Source organism: Scleropages formosus, chromosome 22 (assembly GCF_900964775.1).
Source record: "Scleropages formosus chromosome 22, fSclFor1.1, whole genome shotgun sequence".
NCBI lineage: Eukaryota > Metazoa > Chordata > Actinopteri > Osteoglossiformes > Osteoglossidae > Scleropages > Scleropages formosus.
Window position 1 is genome coordinate 23914020 of NC_041827.1, and position 15716 is coordinate 23929735.

Sequence of the window (15716 nt, forward strand, 5' to 3'; positions counted from 1 at the left end):
GCATGTCTGACGAGACACTGGGAGCCCATTAACTTCAAAACAACGCTTCACTTAACTTGCAATAAAAGAGTGAACAAGGTTTTTAAAGAACCTCTCGAACATGAAATGGCTGGATTTGATAGGGAAGGAAGAGAGCACCACCCGCACCAGAGACAAGAAGTGAGAGGAGGGGGGGGGGGGGAAACTCAGGTCACGCAGGTGGCGATATCTGATCAAAACTGCCTGGAGTGAAACGGGGAAATGCAGATAACAATGATGACACTGAACCCAGGTGACCGGCTGTTCTCTCAACTAATTCAGGTCCTCCAGGTGCCTACTTTTCAACAGCCAAGTCAACTTTACCCTGAGCTGCGGTTTGTTGCTTTTGGCACATCTGCCATCTGGGACAACTGTTTGCTGACTGCAGCACAGTGAGTAGGGTGGCCGGAAAGTGGGATGTGATCAGTTGTTCTGCCACGTTGCCGTCTTCCACCCGTGGCACGTTGCTGTGAAGCACGGAGTGGCCATCGCCCCACAGCTGTGAGACGTCACTTCCTGGACATGAATTGCTCACCCCTGGCCACCCTTTTGTGATGCAGGGGCGGAAAAGCCACAAGGAAGGGGCCTGATATTAGTAACATGTCTTCCCAGATATAGGGGGAGGACCAAAAAAAAAAAAAAAAAAAAAAAGAGAGAAGAAAAACAAAGACACGCACGACTGTGTAATGTCAGCCAATGAGATCGCCGCAGGACTTGGAGAGATGGAAGTTCCCCTGCTGGCGCAAGTCCTTCAGGAAGCGGCGTGGGCAGCTGCGTCGGCTCGGGAGAACGGCCCTGTTCCCATCACGGAGCCAGACTGAGACTCACGCCGCCCACGTCGTCGGAGGCAATGACACCGGCACACATGCAAGGCAATGCGTTGCCCTGGGCAACTCACCAGTAAGCTTCAGTGAGAGCAGAGCAACAATTGAGCACAGAGCCATTACGAGCAGCTGCTCCTCTGGTGACCAGAGGATGCCCTGTAGAGCACTGGGAAAGGAAACGCAAAATGGACGCTGGGTTGCCATGAGTTTACGCTGTCCGCTGGGCTTCCTGGCTTGCGGGAAATAGAGCAGACACTCCCCTTTAGTGCTCAAGCTCTTCACTCAATAAATTTAAAGGGGGGGAAGAAAAAAAGGGGGGGGGAAAAAAAAAAAAAAAAAAAAAAAAACTTGCCCTGAACAAATGTTGAATGTCAAAGATGCAACAGACACAGCACATTACATGTAGACTCCTGCAGAATGATCCATTACAGCTCTCCATAGGAACAACCCTATTGAATACAGTGAGCTGATGAAGAGCTGCCAGGAGACACATTCAGCCTCGATAAATAACAACAATAATGTTCTTCTGATAACGTTTTATGCAGCTACTCGTGATGAACATTGGTTCATATAGTGGAAGGAAACTAACTGTACTTAAGAATCATGTGTCTAAGTGTCTCTGCTAATGTAATGAACACACAAAATTTTCTGAGTCGCTTTGGAGAAAAGTGTCTGACAAATGAGAACGTGCATGTAAATAATCATTTCCAGAAGAGTGTGGAGAGGAGAGTTGAAAGAGCACAGTGGTGTGAGGCATGTCATTTGACTCCTTCCGTTCCCCCTGTCCACTAACCCCAGCAAACGGCACAAGTTTTTGGGGATTTCTTTTATCAAAGTAAAAGCTGTTGGCCAGACAAGAGTCTCGAAACAAAGTGACGTCAAAAACATGTTTGCATGTTATTGTCCTGCATCTCATTAAACAAGAGAGCCTTCTGTTCCTGACCCAGGGGCAACAACCCAGCGAAATTATGCAACAGCGAAATGTGATGCGACTGCTGATATATTTTAGAGTCTTCGTGTGCCGTACACGATGTGCAACAAAGACCACTTGTTCCTGTCAAAACCTTCCGAGAACGATGAAAAGCACAGCCTGTTTCATACCTGTAACTGAGACTTCACTAAAGGTGAAAATGGAAGAGAAAGGAGGAGAGCTCAGCCTTCTCCAACAGCAAGGGCCACAGGCACACAAAGCCCAGAGGAGCTCTTTCTGCTTTCTTCATCAATGCAACAGGAGCTACATGGTCAATTTTAACGCACTATACAAGAGAAATTTCATTTTACTCTGCAGAGTACTTCCTTTTCCACTCTAAGTGTGCTATGTGGCAATGCACAGTTGTGCGAGCAGCGCAGCACAGAGCTCCAAACTCAACGAGGAGATGCCCCAGAAAGTCTTTCACATTTACCATGAAATATTTTCCACTAATGTACTGAACTTCCAAAAAAGAAAGAAAGAACGGAAAGCACGATGTTGACAGTATACCCTCACCTGACTGCCACCGACTGTTTCATAACGGACGGCTCATAAAGAGAACGTCCAGGCAAAATCTGAAGCAAAATGCAGCTTCGTGGTTCTGGTTCACGCTGCAGCCAGTCCACCGGGGGTCACCGTGAAATTGTATATCTTCAGAGACAAAGAAATGTTGTGGGTTCAACTCACTCGACCCTTTGTGTGTGAATTTACATACTGTATGTCTGCATAAGAAAGGGAGAGGGAGCTGATCGATAGAGCGCCGGGGAAGGTGGGATGCATCTCGTCTCTCAGCATGTGCCGGAAACGGCAGCTGTAAGGCGGTGTCTCTCCTGAGCTTGAGTGCGACAGTTAGGACCCTGGCTGGACAATACTTGGTCGCGGACTTTGGCTCAGTCCCTTACTGGTGAGAGATGACAAGTGACACATGAGAGAAGCTGCTTGCCAAGGCCCGATTCCAACACAGCACAGAGAAATGGACGAGGAGCCAAACACACACCCAGTTACAGGAGTTCTGGGCTCTGGGTGAACAAGTTACTGTCATTGAACTCTCAAGTTGGTATTTCAATTTGAACAACAAGATTCAACATGATGCACGTAGAGGAAACAACAACCGTCAGACGAAGGGTCCATACAAACCCACACTGAATTTGGGCCTAAGCAGCGCAATATGACAGAAACAGTACTGTGAGAAATTACCTTGCGCATGAGGGCTGCCTCGGACATTGCCACGCTACACCACACACTGCACCACGCACTGAATGCTCAGGTGAAAGACTCCGGAGACCAGCACACTCAACTGGTATTCTGGTATTGCTGAGATGTACATCGCTTTGGACAAAAGCATCTGCTAAATGAGTAAATATAGATAGTATTCTACCGCATCTTTGGCGCTCAAGTTTTGAAGGCCAGGAATACACAAAAACTGACGGCTCACAACAGCGCACACGGTGTCATGAGTTTTTTAAAAAAAAAAAAAAAAAAACCACACCTTTCTCTCCCTCACACACACACACACACACACACACACACACACACACACACACACACACACACACACACACACACAGAGAGAGAGAGAAACACAAATCAAGTGCTCTTCTTAACATCTTTGTAAGGTTCATCACAGTCGAACTGCGGTGCCACTGACAGCATGAGAAACCATTCGAAAGTCATTTATGAACCCCTTCAGGGCTGTAAAGGCCTCACCGGCATAATTATTCTATAAGACAGCGTGACGTCACTCGCTGCTGTGTGCTGGAGACACTAGGAGAAATATCCTCCCCGGTGGACACAGGTTCAAGACCACTTGTTTCAGGTGGTCTGAAAGGAGGACGAGTCACGTGGGATAGAATGTAAGAGAACAGGACACACTGTATGCACTACTGACCCCCTGCTTATTTGCTGGCTTGGTTCTGAGACTCTCAAAAGGAGGGCAGGACTTGTCTGAACCCCTTCTGTTTGACAATATGACCCAGTTTGGGTCAACGTGGAATGCTTTGTGGGTTGATACTCCTGGCATTATTCATCCCAGCAGCTCTTATGCAACAGCATCACGTGAGAGTCTTTGTATGCAGCCGTGGGAAGCCAGGAACCATTAGGTAAGATGGCTATGCAAATATAAGCCCATTATGCAAGCAGCCCGTTTGTGCAGGCGCACACACACGCACATCCCCCGACAGACACACTCTCAAAGGCATAATGCCAGAATGGAAACGATGTGCTTGCCCTTGATTCAACAGCCCTATTCCCATTTCCCACTGGCCTCCACCACCTCCCTTTCTTCTCACCTCGCACAGAGGTCAGTGAAGGGCCCTGTTGCCACGGCAACGCTGCGCTGGTCACCGAGATGGAGATGTGACGGTGCTCACCGAGCTTGGCTCTCCCCCAGCAGACGGCCGGTGCCCGCCTCCGCACGCAGCTTGGCCCTGGGCCACGTCCCCACTGGGAAGCCGTGGCAGTGAATCACTGCGGGCTGCGTGGGAGCGATGGACATGCAGGCGGTGGGGAGACCCCTCCCCCCACCATCGGGGATCACAGTCGCACAGCTCGCCTCATCCTGCCATAAGTTGACACTTTTTGGGATGCTTATAGCTTTTGCACCCTCACCAAGTTTGCAGAGCCCATGACAGGACTCTGCATGTCTGATTCCACATTTACTTTCACTGGGCTCATGAGAGAGAGAGACACACTCGTGTGCACACATGCGCAGTACCAGGACACGGATTACAAGTTACAGACGACTAAACAAACCTTGGCAAGGAGGTCGCACTTATCAGGGCAACTTCTGCCCCCACCTTTCAACAATCCTCTTGCTGTCTAAATCAATCACAAAAGTCCATGACATGGTCCATAAGACACATACTCAGTGTACTTAGGGCATCAACTAGTAAGTGGCTTCTGAAAACTAATACCACTGAGCTAAAGAAAGGAGTACATATTACAGTATAAATTCTCTGAGCAGTTGCCCTTAGGGATAAATAATAAAGACAATTATTCATTTTTGCAAAGTCCATTCATGGGAGCTTCTCAGTGCTGGAACAGAGCAATTATGGAATGCAATAATAAGAAAGAGGACAATAGTGCAGAGCAGTGTGTGGGGCGCTACAAGCTGCCAATATCCCATTTCCGCTCTACACATCTTACCATTTAGTATGGATTGTGCTGGAAAGGTATCAAAAGCCACACAACATACTGGGGCTGGACGATTTATGAGAAACGTGTTTTTGTTATGCTTTGTTGAGTTCTATGGAAAGCCTGGACGTGCCCACACACCACAGTTCTGAAAGAAAGAGATGCAGACCACAGACAGACACACACACACACACACACACACACACACACACACACACACACACACACACACACACACACACACACTCTCTCTCTCTCTCTCTCAAAGCAGGCAAGTGAGGTCAGGTCTGCCTCGGGTTTCAGAGAGAGAGAGAAACAGAATCAGGATCACGAGTCATGTTTAAATGTCACACAGATCGCTAAGCAGTAAGAAAGGCAGATCACGGGCCACAGCGTTTTCTTTACGACAGCTGAAGTCAGAAAAGCAGATGTGTGATTTGTGTGGGGACGTCACAGCTGCGAGTTTAGTCGCGAGGGTAAAGGAGTGAAAATCCTTAACTCCACACAACCTCCAGTGTCGGTGCTTCATGTGAAGCCACCTGGCTAGAGAACTGACCTGGATGGTGGGGTTCCCGCCTTCCAGTAGCGCAATAGCCAACAGAATGCTCTCCTGGAAGATCCGGTCGCTGGTGGCATTCATGATGAGGTCAATGACCAGATCAGATGCTCCCTCTCTGTCCAGGTGGCACTGTACCTCTGCCAGGCTTATCTCCCCATGGCCCAGGCACCCAGACGAACCACCTGCTGGGCACACAGAGCAAGATATTTTTATGGAAGGAAACAGAACTGGTTCACAACTTGTCATGTAAGCATGTTTACATTTCAAACCACTTGACTATAAGGCTCATTCTAAAGGACAGAACAGCAGGAACTGCCTGATGACTTGAACCTGCAGCCATCCAGTTGCCCCTAGCTGGTTAACTACATTGGCCCAAGAATTTATTGTTGCTTCTCACGGATAAGTAGGGCAGAGAAGCCACTGAAACCATAACAACGCTCATGGAAAACAGTGAAACAGCAAGGCGAGTCTCCTAGAAAGATGCTAGACCCATCTATCCCATTCATAACTTGAAATGCAAGAATATCTAATGAACTGCTCTTCTGCAAAGCTCCAGAGTACATTTGCTTTCTGTATTTCTGCAGCACCTATTTGGTGAAGTATTACTTGCACTGCCTTTTGTTTCTTACATGTAACCTAGAGAGCGCAGTCCTCCAGTTCAGCACATCTATTAGTTTGTCCATCCCAACGGGGACATGTTACTTGAGCTTAACCTGCATAATGTCGGGAACCTTTCGTGAGCCACACAGCTGGTGTCCAGTGGGACTCCTCCACGGTGTAAGAGGGCCAACTTCCACGGCTGCATCGCCACAAGCGTAAGCGTGCTCAGACTCCAGCATCGTGACCAGGTGCAGCAGGAAGCTATTCTCAGAACAAGTAGGCTCTGGCCTTGTTGCCTGGCAACCGTAATGCCTGAATCAAATGTGTGGTGATACTTCCTGCTGTCTGGGACGTGGCCAAAGGCATTAATGATGGGAGACAAGGACAGGAGGAGGAATGGACGCGCATTCTGAAATGCTCGTCGTAAAAGGAGGTGTGTATGTGTAGCGCTTGCCTGAGAAAAACCCTTTGCGAATCAAAACTTTTTCCTTTCACAGCACACAGCTCTGCTCTGTCCTCTGGCCGATTTAACCTTTTCAGGTCCAGCATCTCTTAGGTCTTTGACAAGGTGTTTGACTGACCTTTGAGAGTTCATTGTCACGAACGAGTCGATGCGTGCGAGTGCGCTGCCTTCACACAGAGGGACTTTTGTGACAAGACAGGACTTTTTCTTTTTGGACGGGATTTATAAGAACATAGTGAGGCAAAAATAAAGATAGAACTAGGATACAAACATAATAAAACCGATCCCAAAAAAAAAAAAAACACACTGGTGAATGAGGTTGCCCTGATTTTTGACTGCACCCTGTCTACTGCACTAAAGTAATTCAAGGGGCTGGGTGTTTACTGCAAGAATAAACTACACTAATGAGCTTTGAAGTTCAGCTCCGGGTTAGAGGGCCTTGCTTGTACATTTCCTGTTTGGTTCAGAAGAGGAAAGTAATACTAGCTGGTATTTTACATACTCTGAGCTGACAAGCCAGGCAACACAGAACATGCACTTCCCTCCAAACTTGATGTACTACTTTCTGCTTACTGCTCCCCAAGATATAAATTTGGGCAAGAAAAGAGTGACGCGCACGCCATCACAGTCATGGGATTTTTCGGCTTAAAATTATTTTCTTTTCCGGTACAGGGTTGTAACTCCTTTATGCTCCCCCTACATAGCAACAAACAAATACCATCAGGTAGAGGGTGAAACCAACAAAAACAAAAACACACACACACACACACACAGCTCACCTGCCTGGGCCTTAGGCTGCCCACCTGCAGTGAGAGGGCCATTGCTGAAAGTGGTCAGGCTGTCCCTCCTCCCGCCAGGCCTGAAGTTTCCATAGTAACGGTTCACCAGAATCTGCCTGAGTGCTTCGCCCTTTGGATGGAGAGAGCAGCCAGGGAAGAAGGAAACGTCAAGAGTCCAGCTTTACTCCCCATTTGGAGGTATGGGGGTGTGGAAGTGGACACACAAAGACACCACACACACAAACCAGTGAGCATTCGCTGGGCCCACATGAAGCTGTTTCATAAGAGTTATTGGATATTTACCATGAGCTCAATCCAAATCCCTAAAGGATCTTATCACTGAATAAATTTGCATTTATTTCTGTGACGTTCTCACACCAAAATGTTGACAGAAGCCAAAAAATGGCAATGGGGTAATACCAAACACTGATGATCTAATCTCTGGAAGAGAGCAGAAATCTAAGCAGAGCTGAGCTTCGATAAACGCAACGCATACAAGGAGCTCCTCTCAAAAGAAATCAATGAGCAGGTTGGTTCCGTAACTCTAAGGGGAAGTGGCACTTGGAGTTTGGAAACAAGCAGGAAGTGAGAAAACCACTAGGAGGAGGAGACCAAGGGCATTGGGGGGGAGGGTAAGGTTACAACAAAATGGGGGTTGGGGGTTCAGTCAGGCTCGGGGTGAAGAGGTTCCCTTCCAGGCAAAAGCAGAACTGCGTCTTGGGTCTGAGTCAGAGCACAACATCAACTGAGTAGGTGGTCCCCAGGGGACAACAGTGGCAGATCCCCACCACACAACAGGGGCATTTAAGTCAGTCAGGACACCATGGTTGGCTGCTTAGTTCGTTAGCGCCTCCTATGGGCAACTGGTCAATATCGTTCCCGCACTCTATGTCGCCTCTCCAGCACTGCATTACAGTGGCAGGCATGGACAGGTGTGCATCTAATGGGCAAAGTTGTCTTTTCAGAGAAGGCCTATGGCTCCTTGTAGGCTGGTGAGTGAGATGGAGAATTAGACATGAGTAATAACTGAGTTTTGGAGGAAAATGGGGAGGAAGTGAAGGGAAATAAAGAGGGGAACGGGCATGCCTCTGCAGAGGAAAGCTAGGAAGCTCATGGAGAAATTGGAGGGACTTGTCATGACTTGCTTTCTGCACAAAGGGCAGACAGAAATAGACTGATCGGAGCTTCATGGAGACTCCGAATTCCTGTGAATGTTGTAAATTAATAATGTTAATGTGAACCTTAAGGGAAATTGTTTTGACATTATGGTATTTCATCCCTTTATACTTTCAATACATCCACTCATTTTGTTGACCAATAAAGCAGTGCTACATCACCCTCAAGAGTTTGAGGAGCTTGACGGGACTCCAAACACAAAAACCAGCAGCTGAACCTCCAGTTGCTCTTTGGTGATGCTTTCATTGCTGGACTATTTCCCTCCACCAATAAAGGGGCACGTTTACCACATTTCTGTGCCTGGGCTTTTCTTTTTCTAGAAAAAAAAAAATCCTCTAAAATGATTGATGAATGAAAGTTGAAAAATAAACTGATAGGAAGTCCAGTCCAAAAATTCAAACGCTAGATTGTGCCCTAATAGCAGTGAACACCGTTACTGCTACATGCACGGATTAAAAAAAAAAATGAGAAAAAAAAAAGCAGACAGTTGAATCAATAAGCAGAATTAGTCACATTCTCTGAAGAACATTACATGGAGAAAGAGGGGCCCGATTTCAGAGAAGGAACCCAAATCGCATCACTCACAGTGCTATCACAACACAGCTGCAGTTGCACAAGAGTCCAGCTCAAGCTGCGGCTGGGAGGACAAGGACAACAGTAGTGGTCTAAAGTGCCACATAAGCAGGCAGACATGGGGTCACAAGTCATGGTTAGTTTGCAGTGCTTTGGCAAAGTGCTGCGAGCACAAGCGGCATGCGCCTACTGTCACTTGGTACAAATACACTGACTTTATTCCTCTGGTGACAAATTGCTGCTGAGACACTTGTTGGACTTTGTGCCACGAGATCAACTTTGCCCATGTTGTTGACCCATTGCAATGGTAATTCTTTCAGCACAAATAAAAAGTACAGTGAAGCCAAGAGCATTCAAGTCAGTCTCACATTTAGACATCTGCAAGCAAATGACTACAGTCTGGATAAGAAAAATAACCTGAACTTTAAACATCATGAAGCTTGATTGAAAACAAGAAAAAAAGTAACTAAAAATGGTAAAAATATCACAACTTTAAAAAAGTTGACAATCATATTTTTTGGAGAATAGCATCTGCTAAGTGAATAAATGTAAACATAACAGAAGAATGTGGCACTTGGTCTTTCAATGGTATGGCTGTGAACTTGACCTGTAAATTCTTTACCACAGGAACTCATAAGTATATCATTAATGGTCTGTGATGTAATATTTATAGTACCTGCTAAAGATGACGAATATTTACTTTGCTACAAATCGCAGCATCGCACCACAATGAGACGACAAAGTACAAACAAGTCCTTTTACTGCCTGTGAACGATGCTTGTCCCATTGAGCGTGACGGTATGGACTCCTGGACTCCAGTGCCAACCACAGCACCAAGGACTCAAACTCACATACGCAGTGAGAAGCAAAAGCCAGGCTGTCCATCTTTAGGGCAGGCTGGGGTCATCAGACTTGGAGAACACGTGTCCCGCTGCCTCATCGCAGCTTCTTTGGGATCTTTCGCAATGCTGCCATGGCTTGGGGTCACTGACTCCATGCAACCCCATTTTTCCTAAAGCACACTTACAGTAAAACTGAAACTCACATCAACGGCTTCTGAATATTCGCCGGCTCAGGAACACGTGGGCAGGGAGTTCCATTTTCACAACAGCGAAGAGCCGCTGAGAGAAGCACGCACACATATACACACACAAATACACACTCATGCATCATGTTGTGACAGTCTTAGTAAAACTTAAGAGCCACGGTACCGGAAACATCACAGACTGCCTACAAACGAATACATGGTGGTTAGGTGTAGCCAATAACACCCATGATGCTGGAAAGGTGGTGGTGGGGGGTTACATACCCTTTTCTGATCCTCCAGTTGCTTCTGAGGCTGGTTTGGATCTAACTCCTGACAGTGAGGGGAGATAGTGGAAAGCACGACCACCAAAAGAAATTCGGGAAGAAAGGAACACACAAAAAGGTGTTAACACTGCGCAAATTAGTCACTTTCTCCACATGCAAGAAAGTGGGACAGATCATCTCATGCTGTTAACAGAGTCTGGAGGGGAGGTGGGTGTGTTCAGTCATGTAATCATGCAAAGCACATTGACAGAGTCCCTCTGGTTTTTTTTTTTTTTTTTAAAAAAAAAAAAAGTGACAAAAACATGCAGAGCTGGAAGAACAGGAGGGGAAAAACAGAACAAAAAAAAAAAAACTTTGCATTTTTTGGGTGTTTGCTCTGCAGTGGAATATAAAACAAAGGCTTTTGAAGTGTGTTCCAGCCCTGGGTATCTGAGCGTGCAAGAAAGGCGGACAACACTTTGAATTTCCCCGAGCAGCCTGTAGATGTCTCATATGTAATCCACACACAAAGCAGCATTGCTGGGCACAGTCAGAGCACTGCCCCATTGACGGTGCAGTCAGAATAAAACCCTGTTAATTGCATAAGCTCACAGCAGGCGCCTGGCATAGCAACGTAGGGGGCAAGATAGGACAACACAGGCTTCAGAGGGGTTACATAATGGGCCAAGGCAATACTGACACAGTGCTACCAATCGCAGCCAACACCACCGATAGCTGGGATTTCCCGTTCCCTCTCCATCAGGGAGGGATGGAAAAGGTTCCCATGGGACACGGCTGAGGTTAACGAAGAGCCAAGTTTAAAAAAGGGGTAAGGTGTGGAAAACATATGGTGATAGTGCTGGTTTTGGGCATTAGCGCAATGGGAAGGGTCAATCTTGTACATGACTTAAATGGTAAACATGGAGTTGATAAGTGACCGGCAACAACCCATACGTGCCAAACTGGGAGCAGGTATGGGTGTTGAACACACCTCAGCAGGGACTTCCGGTTCAGGTGGAGGCGCCAGCTGATTGGGAATAAAATTTTTTTTAGTTAGTGAAAACACACTCCTCGCCCAGAGGTTCCTCATCATTTCCAGACACCCCCACCCCCCAACCCCAGCAACACCAAGCATGCCCCATACCCAGCTGATCGCTCTAGCCATCAGCAGCCCACAGGGGTATTCTAAGTGTGGGGCAGGGCATGATCTATCTATGGCTCTACTGATGGCTGATGACCATCATGTGCCCAACAGCAGCAAAGACAAGAACGAGACCCAACGACATGAATGACATCAACAAGGCACAAAAGTCAGTTTCGGAGATAAAGAGGGGACAACAAACACAGCCCAGACTGGCCTTTGGTGCACTGAGCCACTCCTGTTTCCAAGGTAACGGTCAGCACTGCTGATCAGAGCATGGCTTCCTCTATACTGAGGAAGTACACCTCCTCAATACCTTACCTCACAATCATGACAACAACCCCCTTACTCTCACAGTATCCTAGAGAAAAGTATACGTAGGATACAATAATAAAATACATTAGAAAAATCAATAAGGCATTAACAAAATACAAAAGGTAGAAAACAACAGTAAAGCAACACAACATCCCAGTACAAAAGAGCCTCTTTCAATTCATCGACTGCAAATGACATCATGAAGCAGCACTGTCACTGTTTAGGTAACAATGACTGGTCCCGTCCATATATTGGTCTCTCTCAAATGGGATACCCTCATCCACGACGAGAGGGCCGCGAGAACAAGTATGCAGGGGACAACAGGCACCAGCATTAGAGTCACTTGAGAAGTTTGCCAGTTTTGTGAACAAAAGGCAGCTGGGCTACCAAAAGCCGGTCAGGCATTGGTGCCAAAGATACAGAAGCAGAGGAAACTGTACTAAGCCACATGTGCTCTCGTACTCAGTAATGGCCATAATAAGCAGAGCAATGGCCAGTGACATACACCAGTGTGTCTGCACTTGTCAGCAAGACACAAGCAAATGATTAGGATGCAGAGCTTTATTCCACGAACAGATCACATAACCCGCTCAACCTGCAGAGAAACGAGACAGAAATGGTATCGAACAGCACAAAAGGCACTGCTGGAGAAAGGACTCATGCAGTAAGTACAGAAGCATTACAAGAGACAGCGCAAGACCACACACACATAAACTTCTGACAAGGAAACCAGAGTTGATGCTATTCACCGCATAGGAAATCAAGTTTGAGTTTTATTCTGTGCAAGCAATGCATATATTACAGGACAACAAAGAGTGCAACAATGTGACATGTACTTAAAAGTTGTGGACAGCGGATAAAAACGAAAAACTATATGATGATAAAATTGTGTTTTTGGCAACACTGCCCCTTTCCTGAGGGCTTTTTCAGCTGCTCAGTTGACGTTCGGTGACTTCCAGGGGCTCAGGCACATAGCATGGCACACAAGGTGGAAGGAAATGCTCCACGTGGGGGCGTCTATCTTCAGAGGAGTGCTTCGATTAGCAAAGGAGATATGAGGAGTCCCAGAACACGGAAGCTCCTCCTCCTCCATCACAGCACAGCATCAAATGCACATGAGTAATTGTGAGAGCAGCCAGGAATCTCCCTTGATCTGACTTCTCTTTATTTTGATTATCAATTTAGATGTGACAGTAATGTTTGTGCACAAAAAAAGGGCACTCGTAGGGATCAGCCTATTGCACGGCCATAGACATGTGAGGCTCGGCCAGCTGCTACTGTCACAATATCGTGGCTATCCAAGAACTGTAAAAGGCCTTCACAAAAACACCGCTGTTCTAGTTTCAATAATGCCAGTTAATTTCATTTCTCACTAGTATATTCACCTTTCAAATGGTTCTTAACTCTAGACAGAAGAGTACAAAACAGCCATCTACTTTACTTCTGTCTTTTCAGAAGTTACTCAAGCGCTGGCAAATCTGAGCCCTTCTCTTACTGATAAGTAACACTGGGTTCCTGAAACCGAGCAAAACACGCTCACAATTTGAGACAATTCATAAATGACTTGGTTATAATCCTGTCAGCAAAACGGAAAAACTTCTTTTAAAAAAAAAAAAAAGTTACAAAAATGCTTATTTTTTTTTCCACTAACAAAAATAAAATGATCACTAGTACATAACAGAAAAACTACTAGTGATAAGTAATTGGATGGCTAGATTTCATCTCTGAGTGACATCAGGCTATCTGAACTCATGGATGTGAAGGTAACACCACTTCAAAATAAACAGTAGTATTTCAGCATCATAGGTAACGGCACATGACAAAATGCTGCCCTTTTCTTTTGTTAAGTGACCCAGTAATTGAGTCAACTGCACACAAAAATCACTACTTTCACTGCTAAATTTGGAATGTCTTTGTACATGGCGGTCAACAACAAGAGCAGCAGCACAAATGTAACCCTGTTATTGCTCTCCACCTCATACACCAGTGATACTCACAAAGCAACAAATCTATGTGGTGCAACACACATTTGGGACGTGCTGGGCTCCAGCAATGTTCTCCAAGGAGGCAGTATGGGCCACTTTGGAACGCTGCGGAGATAAGGAGCCCTTTGCACAGCACCAGAGTGGACTGTGGCCAGTGCAACACTGGTGCACAACTGGAAGCGCCATCACATTCCCAAAGAAGGCGGATCATACAAGGTTGACTGCAGGTCCACTGAGCTGTGAGAAACTCGACTTTGCGGTTGCCAGCAAGGGCTTCCTATCTCACTCTCAGATGAGTATCTGGGGCGTTGGACACCAAGAGATAACACAGTGTTGTCTTGAGAAATGAGAACTAAAACAACCCCAGCCTTGTCAACCCCCATAAGAACGTATTTTGACATGCACTACAGCACATGGGCACAAAAGGGGTGAAATGACAAACGCTGTTGGTTCTAATGAAGTTATGAGTAGCAGGACTTTGAGGGCCACAGCAGCGCTCGCAAGTCCCAACTCATTCCACCATACTTTCTTGGTCTCGTCCCTCCACTTGAGCAGCTCCACTGTAGAAACGCAGCACAGTGTATAGCGAGACATGCCACTGTAACAGTTACAAGCCAGCAGGCTGGACTTAATATGAACTTCATAATGGACAGTGGGCCTCCGCTCTGACGCAGAAAAGGCCACAGGGTCTGTCACGATGGCACAGTGCTGACTTTACCTATGTAAAATATGTATGCGAGGGGAGCACAATCCCACACAGAAGTGTGTTTGACTGGCACTGTTCCAACAACATTCAAGTAAAGCAAAAGGACTCCCATGTTTGGGGAAGGTTGGGAACATGGCTAGAGGGCCAAACGCAAAGCAAAAAAGGTTTGGCACCCCAAGGCAATGGACAAGACAGTCTGCTGGCTGGTTCTTCTCTGCCCTGCTCTACCTGTACAGCTCCTCCCTGTAATGCAGCTCTTTGTAGCAGTCCCTCAGGTGCTGCAACGGTTAACAGGCACTGTTAGTGCCAGGGGCAGCAAACTGAGTCTGCGCCCCCCCGAGCCGCTGCCAGTATCTCTCAGTAAACAGCCCTGCCGCACTTTTATTGGCAATTACTGCTGAAGGTCACACATCAGTGGTGAGTCTGAATTCCAGGAAAAAACCTAACGGCAGGTCTTATGCAACTCCAGTCTGAGAGCTGGCAGCAGCCCAGGAAATGGCGCAGCACGAAGGCAGGGAAAGTAGGACAGCGGTCCGGCAAAGTGGCACAAATACTGAGAGCGCCCCCTGCTGGAGAGCCCTGGTGCCACAGGGGGAGGAGTTCCTCTCGTTTCCTTATGGAGTTTAAGAGGATACGTGAGGACAAAAAGCTGATTCAGGCACTGAGGTCAGAGGCCATGAGTGTTGTGGGTGTTTTTAGGACAGCGACTGAGGGTAGTGGTGGAGACTCTCAAAGAGGAGATGGGAAGGAGAGACAGAGTAAGCTTTGAGTGCATTTCCTCTTCCAACAGACACAGTTAGGGAGTGAAACAGCGAAAGGGAGGATATGATCTTGCACTGCAACACATGAAACAGAGAGAAAGAACAAACGAGACACGGCAGGAAGTGAAAGAGAGCTGAGATTCACAAGTCATTGCTGCCCAGGAATATCGTGAGTGCAATGAGCTGGCAGCCAGTGAAGAAGAACACAGACACTAGACTGAGTCTTTCCCCCTCTCCGTTACACTGTTTACTGCGCATCATCCTACTGTGCCCTTGTGATTCTTCGTCCATTGAAAGGACAGATAATTGTACAGATTCCAAAAGGTCACCTCCTTGCAGTCACCCATTGTGTCACTGTGTTTAATGAGCTTACATTTACATTTATGTCTGTAGCTCACACTTTTGTTCCCCAAAGTGACTTATA

The 15716-nt window shown here is 46.7% G+C and overlaps 1 protein-coding gene across 5 annotated transcripts in view; it reads right to left on the reverse strand.

Annotated features, from left to right (window-relative positions):
- itpr1b (inositol 1,4,5-trisphosphate receptor, type 1b) overlaps nucleotides 1-15716 on the reverse strand; it is a 105449-nt gene that overhangs the window by 35953 nt on the left and 53780 nt on the right. For 2 of the 5 annotated variants that reach the window (XM_018734086.2, XM_018734083.2), the window contains 4 exons: nucleotides 11376-11411; nucleotides 10404-10451; nucleotides 7346-7475; nucleotides 5501-5685 (listed from right to left, as the gene is read on the reverse strand). In XM_018734086.2, coding sequence (XP_018589602.1) covers nucleotides 5501-5685; nucleotides 7346-7475; nucleotides 10404-10451; nucleotides 11376-11411 — 399 coding nt within the window. Of the gene's footprint in view, nucleotides 1-5500; nucleotides 5689-7345; nucleotides 7476-10403; nucleotides 10452-11375; nucleotides 11412-15716 lie in introns of all 5 variants that reach the window. The other 3 variants (XM_018734085.2, XM_018734082.2, XM_018734084.2) reach the window with 2 other exon arrangements.